Genomic DNA, 7,500 nt, shown 5'->3' on the forward strand with positions numbered 1-7,500 from the left:
TTTTCTTTTACATCCTAAAAAATGTCCTGAAGGACCTTTGGTCTCTGCACTTCCTACCCTGGCCCTCATCGTCCTTCTCTCTATCTGTCCCCTGAATATTCAGCTCAGGAAGACGAGGAGCATCTGGAGACGCCTCTGATGACGTCTCGGCTCGTCTCTGATTCTACAAAAGCTCCAAACACCGCCCGATGTCCACCCAGTCCCCGGCTCCCCTCTTAAATCCGGGTCCATCCCAGCTGACCAGGACCAGTATGTGTCCAGGGAAACCCCGCCAGCTTGATTCCCGCTCCCTCCACGTCACAAACTGAGTTGAAAACACGGATGCGAACTGAAGCTGCAAGTGCAAACGAACACCCAGATCTTCACCTCTGACCCCAGAGGGAATATTTCAGTGACGGCTCCTAAAGCAACAGAGGAATATTAGCTCCTTATCACGGAGCCTTGTTATCAGGATGGGCTCATCATCCCAGCTGGAACCCTTCCTAGGAACGTGTGATTCCTGGGGACAGCAGTGGTCCCTCTGGGAGGACAGGAACGCTGCAGGACTGTGGGCCTGCTGGGACGATCGGCTGCTCTCAGTCCCACAAACGTGCTTCCCAGATTCTCTGCGCCTGTCTCAGCACTTGTTGGAGCAGGCGTTCGGTGTGGTACGCTGGTGCCACCGCCAGGGACAGACTGAGGCTGAGAAGGTGATGGGCTGCAGGCTTCCATCCATCCAGGACCTGTATATCTCCAGGACCTGGAGGTGTGCAGGTCGGATCACGGCCGACCCTTCCCACCCTTCCCACGGACTGTTTTCCCCCCTCCCCTCAGGCAGGAGACTACGGTCCATTCGGACCAGAACCTCCCGCTACATGAACAGCTTCTTCCCCTCTGCCATCAGGGTTAACCCTGACCCTAACCCTAACCCTGACCCTGACCCTGACCCTGACCCTAACCCTGACCCTAACCTGACCCTAACCCTGACCCTAACCCTGACCCTAACCCTGACCCTGACCCTACCCTGACCCTAACCCTGACCCTAACCCTGACCCTAACCCTGACCCTGACCCTAACCCTGACCCTAACCCTGACCCTAACCCTGACCCTAACCTAACCCTGACCCTGACCTAACCCTGACCCTAACCCTGACCCTGACCCTAACCCTGACCCTAACCCTGACCCTACCCTGACCCTGACCCTACCCTGACCCTAACCCTGACCCTGACCTGACCCTGACCCTACCCTGACCCTAACCCTAACCCTGACCCTAACCCTGACCCTAACCTGACCCTAACCCTGACCCTAACCCTAACCCTGACCCTAACCCTGACCTGACCCTAACCCTGACCCTAACCTGACCCTGACCCTAACCCTGACCCTAACCCTAACCCTGACCCTAACCCTGACCCTGACCCTGACCCTAACCCTGACCCTGACCCTGACCCTGACCCTAACCCTGACCCGACCCTGACCCTAACCCTGACCCTGACCCTAACCTGACCCTAACCCTGACCCTAACCCTAACCCTGACCCTAACCCTGACCCTGACCCTGACCCTAACCCTGACCCTGACCCTGACCCTGACCCTACCCTGACCCTGACCCTGAACACCAAGTGACTCATCACTAAGCACCATGAACAGCAGCCAGTCGGACCCATGAACATCACATTACTCCTGCATTGACCTGCACTATTTCTTACCATTTATGTATATACTGTATATATGTCTTATTTTATTTATCTTATTCTAGTGTTGTGTTCTTTATGTTGAATGTCGCAGCGTCACACCATGACAAATTCCTAGCTTGTGTAATACTGTGTATTACATGAACAATGGCAATAAAGCTGCTTCAATACTTCGCGTTCGGCCTGTGCCTAAATATAGACCGAGCACGTGGGATACGGACAGGCGGACCGTTTCCAGACCTGCGAATATTCCATGACAATGAACCTTTACTATGATGCTGTTCACAGCCAGGTGGGTCAGTTGTGGATTCACCAGAAGAATCAATCGTTTTTGAGTCAGGAAATCTTATATTCTGCTGCATATTTGAAGGAGATAAACCATAAATCCTTCTGCTTTGCCCCCTGAAGGCATTGTGCTGTCAGGAAGTCACACATTAACCCTCTGGCTGGGGTCAATGGATTTTTATCACCCCCTGAATATTTGACATATTTGGGTCTCTTTTCTAATCTTTCATGATGCGGCAGACGTGAGCGCTGACCACGTTCTTCATCCTCATCTTGGCGGAGAGCGTGAAGCAGAAAGTTCTGCTCTGCCAGACACTTTAACAGCAGCCTGATTAAATGCAGCCTGTTTATAAGAATTCCTAAAGTTCTGTGTTTTAAGAGTTGTTTGAGGGTTGCAGATTTACACTGATTGACTTTAATGAGGCAGCCTGATGCTGAGAGGGCAGGAAGAAAAGGAGAGCAGCACTGTTGTGTGTGTGTGTGTGTGGTTGTGTGTGTGTGTGTGTGTGTGTGTGTTGTGTGTGTGTGTGTGTGTGTGTGTGCAGCAAATCCTTTGTATTCAGTGAAAACTGTGATGTTTGAATGTTCTGATCCACGTGGCAGCCGATGGAATCTAACCTTCAGTCAAGATGTGATGCTTTGATTGGCTGGACTCGTTAATTTGGAAGGTAGCAAATCCAACAGAAGACTGAAGACCGACAAAGCTCCGTGAAGGTCCAAAAAGGAGTTGATTTTAAAATGTTCTGGACTTACCGTGGTGTTCTGCTCCTCCTCCGCAGCGTCGGCCTCACTACAGGTAGCATCATTTTGGACTTCCAGGACATCTTGCCTGAGGTGATCCCACTTTCTCCTCAGCAGGGCAATGGAGTCACACACAGGAGCCTAAACACACAAACACACACACATGTAAATATGTCCTGAGGGTAAATTCTGGTTAATCTGACCCTGAGTTTTTTGAAGTGAGCTGTAAAAATGTGCTGAACCAGCAGGTGAACGTCGCGTTCCCTACGACGCCTGCATTCTGTCTATTGGTGTGTGTGTGTGTGTGTGTGTGTGCCCGTCTGCGTGTGTGTTTTCAGAGTTCTGCTTGTGTTTGTGCACCACTCGCTGCATACGGCTGTGAGGCGCACAACCTAACCCTTCATACACCCTCCATCCTGGGCCCTGACTCACACACTTGGTGAAGGAAATGAACACACCACGTTTGTGAGCTCCATCTGCCAATGAGTCCCAGAGACTGATAGCAGCACGTAGGGCCCCTTTGAGGGGGCCAAAGACCCCAACACCAGCCCCCCCCCCCCCCCCCACACACACACACACACACACACACACACACATGCAGTCACAAACACGCCTTTCTGTTTACTTCCAGTCCGGCGCCCTTCACCTCGTCCAGTTTAACAGATATCAGTACTCGCTCGGGCGGTAAAGCCACTTCCTGTGTGTTACAGCCCCACAGCTCCTGCACACAGGAACAGAGGACCGCCTACAGGGGGCAGCACACAGGGGGCAGCACACAGGGGGCAGCACACAGGGGGCAGCACACAGAGGACCGCCTACAGGGGGCAGCACACACAGGGGGCAGCACACAGGGGGCAGTATACAGGGGGCAGCACACAGGGGGCAGCATACAGGGGGCAGCATACAGGGGGCAGCACACAGGGGGCAGCACACAGGGGGCAGCACACAGGGGCAGCACACAGGGGGCAGTATACAGGGGGCAGCACACAGGGGGGCAGCACACAGGGGGCAGCACACAGGGGGCAGCACACAGGGGCAGCACACAGGGGGGGCAGTATACAGGGGGCAGCACAGGGGGCAGCACAGGGGGCAGTATACAGGGGGCAGCACACAGGGGGCAGCATACAGGGGGCAGCACACAGGGGGCAGCACACAGGGGCAGCACACAGGGGGAGCACACAGGGGGCAGCACACAGGGGGCAGCACACAGGGGGCAGCATACAGGGGGCAGCACACAGGGGGCAGCACACAGGGGGCAGCACACAGGGGGAGCACACAGGGGGCAGCACACAGGGGGCAGCACACAGGGGGCAGCACACAGGGGGCAGCATACAGGGGGCAGCACACAGGGGGCAGCACACAGGGGGCAGTATACAGGGGGCAGCATACAGGGGGCAGCACACAGGGGGCAGCACACAGGGGGCAGCATACAGGGGGCAGCACACAGGGGGCAGCACACAGGGGGCAGCACACAGGGGGCAGTATACAGGGGGCAGCACACAGGGGGCAGCACACAGGGGGCAGTATACAGGGGGCAGCACACAGGGGGCAGCACACAGGGGGCAGTATACAGGGGGCAGCACACTGGGGGCAGCACACAGGGGGCAGCACACGGGGGCAGCACACAGGGGGCAGCACACAGGGGGCAGCACACAGGGGGCAGTATACAGGGGGCAGCACACAGGGGGCAGCACACAGGGGGCAGCACACAGGGGGCAGTATACAGGGGGCAGCACACAGGCGGCAGCACACAGGGGGCAGCACACAGGGGGCAGCATACAGGGGGCAGCACACAGGGGGCAGCACACAGGGGGCAGCATACAGGGGGCAGCACACAGGGGGCAGCACACAGGGGCAGCACACAGGGGGCAGTATACAGGCGGCAGCACACAGGGGGCAGCATACAGGGGGCAGCACACAGGGGGCAGCATACAGGGGGCAGCATACAGGGGGCAGTATACAGGCGGCAGCACACAGGGGGCAGCACACAGGGGGCAGTATACAGGCAGCAGCACACAGGGGGCAGTATACAGGCGGCAGCATACAGGGGGCAGCATACAGGGGGCAGTATACAGGCGGCAGCACACAGGCGGCAGCACACAGGGGGCAGCATACAGGGGGCAGCATACAGGGGGCAGTATACAGGGGGCAGTATACAGGGGGCAGCACACAGGGGGCAGCACACAGGGGGCAGTATACAGGGGGCAGCACACAGGGGGCAGCACACAGGGGGCAGCACACAGGGGGCAGCATACAGGGGGCAGCACACAGGGGGCAGCATACAGGGGGCAGCATACAGGGGGCAGCACACAGGGGGCAGCACACAGGGGGCAGCACACAGGGGGCAGTATACAGGCGGCAGCATACAGGGGGCAGCACACAGGGGGCAGCATACAGGGGGCAGCACACAGGGGGCAGCACACAGGGGGCAGCACACAGGGGGCAGCATACAGGGGGCAGCATATGGGGTACAGACCATAATAAGAGCAGAGTTACACAGCAGAGGGCTCTCAGGGCTCATGAAATGTTAAGAGGCTCCTCCAAAGTGTTTACAGAGTTAAGAGCTCTTAATGCACGTTTGCTAAAAGACCATTTCATCATTTGACTCATCCATCTCAGGGATGAGAGCACTGCTAATATCTTGATAACATCTGACAACATCTGGAGACTATTGCAGCAACACTGAAGTACATCAGAGAACTGATCAGTATTCAAATATTGCAGCATAACCCTAACCCTAACCCTTACTCAGCAATATAAGTCACCACAACTGATACTGACTAAACGTGACCACATTAGATCCTCTGGGAACAACCATAACCACAACTAATAACCTTTAATCATAAATGTTTATGGATTTTATCTTTGGTAACTGATTATTTTAAAACCTTTGAATGACAAAATGGCATCAACAACTTTTATTGACACAGAATCTGTGTCATTCATTTGGATTCGACCTCCTGCTGAATGGAAGGGTGCAACACTTCCTCTGGTTTAGTGCTTATTTACAATCCCAGAGAGACGCGTCGGTTCCTTTACGGTATCTGATCAATGTTCCTCTAGTTTCTCCAAATTGCTGCTAATTTGTTCTGTCTGCCAGTTTCCCCAAGTATGCAGTCGTTTATGTCAGGCAACATAAATGACAGAGCTTAATTTGACTCTGCAGCGCTGTAAAAATGGCTGCCCCCTCCCTCACTCTCACGTCACTGAAGCACCCCCCATGTGAAGCTGCTCTGGGAGGCTGAGGTATGTGATCTGCCCTCACAATCACAAACACGGCAGTTATCTGGACTTAAACATGAAACACAAACAGGAAATCTCCAGCACTGCCGAAGGAGTGGGAAGGTCATCTAAAGCAATTAGATCTTTTTAAGCAAGAAGGAGAAGTTGCGAAAGAATTCATGTGACAGTTGAACTATGATACAGGAAACAATTCACACTAGTGTCCCAGAGGAAGATTTAATATTTCCGAAGCTCAAATTACAAATGAATGTGTAAAATCGGATGATTTCCGTCCTTCAACTCATTTGTCATGACACAGGAGCAGCAGTGTCTTCAATTAGCATTAGCCGAACGTTAGCCCACATGGAATGAATGCAGACGCACAATCAAGCTCCTTCTGACCTAAAGGTTTTCAAATATGCTGTGACTTTAAAAGCTACACTGAGAGCGTCAGAAAAGGAGAGAACAAATTCTTTCACTCCAGTCCAGGAAGGACAGACGGCATGAACCAGTGTGTGTTGTCTTGTGTTGTCTTGTGTTGTGGGTCCATGCCAGCAATTGAGGGCTTTTCTGACAGGTGTGAATGCAGTCAGAGACGCATTCACACCGATGGACACCTGCTGGGAACAGTGCATGCTGGGAGATGTCGGGGGGGGGGGGGGTTGGGGAATGACAGGAATGCAAGATTAAAGGTATATCTTGCCAAATATTGACAAAAAAAAACAGGACTGGAGGCTGCCCTGAGGAAATTAAAACTGCCGGCAATCATGTGTTCTACATCTTCCCAATTAAGGGCAATAAACTGCAGTCATCTCTGAATGTATGTGCATGTTTTATATGTCAGTGATTCCCATTTACAATGGAATAGATTCAATTTATATGATTTGAGTTGAACAATGTGGAACTGGCAGATTTGTCTTTGCTTCCCTCTAGCGGCGGTTGTGATTAATACACAACAAAGACGCTGAACGAAACAGATCCGGTTTGCAAGGATCCACAGAAATAACAAGAGTTGGTCAAAAAACTTGCTTTCAATTCCAAAATCTGGTAACTATATTGGAAAATACACTGATTAGTATTTTACGATTACAAAGAAGTAATCACACACTGTATTTGTCCACTCCAGAAACAAAGTGTGAAACATACATTAGTCTTCTATCTGGGCCGCAATCACCTGTTACCTACTAAAGCAATGAAAAAAAGCTGATTATGCAAATATTTGTAGGAATATTTTGGGGAAACACCATATTTAATATCATCCAACTACAACTACTGTGTACTATTAAATAAAACATAGTAACCCACATCTTTTCTTTACAGGAATGACATCCTAACTAACTAACCGTAACCCATCCTAACTAACTAACTAACTGACCCTAACCCATCCTAACTAACTAACTAATCCTAACCTGTCCTAACTAACTAACTATCCTTAACCCATCCTCACTAACTAACCCTAACCCATCCTCACTAACTAACCCTAACCCATCCTAACGAACTAACCCTAACCCATCCTAACTAACCCTAACTAACCCTAACCCTAACCCTAACCCTAACCCAAGCAACACATGTTCACTCACCTGC

The 7,500-nt window shown here is 52.3% G+C and overlaps 1 protein-coding gene and 1 long non-coding RNA gene across 2 annotated transcripts in view; one reads left to right on the plus strand and one right to left on the minus strand.

Moving 5' to 3' along the window:
* LOC130537933 (stAR-related lipid transfer protein 13-like) overlaps positions 1-7,500 on the minus strand; it is a 46,407-nt gene that overhangs the window by 35,828 nt on the left and 3,079 nt on the right. Inside the window, exons 2-3 of the mRNA XM_057055073.1 lie at positions 7,497-7,500; positions 2,707-2,835 (exon numbers count right to left, since the gene is read on the minus strand). The exon at positions 7,497-7,500 is cut by the window's right edge and continues 660 nt beyond it. Of these exons, the coding sequence (XP_056911053.1) occupies positions 2,707-2,835; positions 7,497-7,500 (133 nt within the window). The remainder of the gene's footprint in view (positions 1-2,706; positions 2,836-7,496) is intronic.
* Positions 1-7,500, plus strand: part of LOC130537969 (uncharacterized) — a 157,466-nt gene that overhangs the window by 8,358 nt on the left and 141,608 nt on the right. The gene's annotated exons all lie outside the window — the stretch shown is intronic.

Source organism: Takifugu flavidus, chromosome 14 (assembly GCF_003711565.1).
Source record: "Takifugu flavidus isolate HTHZ2018 chromosome 14, ASM371156v2, whole genome shotgun sequence".
Taxonomy (NCBI): Eukaryota; Metazoa; Chordata; class Actinopteri; order Tetraodontiformes; family Tetraodontidae; genus Takifugu; species Takifugu flavidus.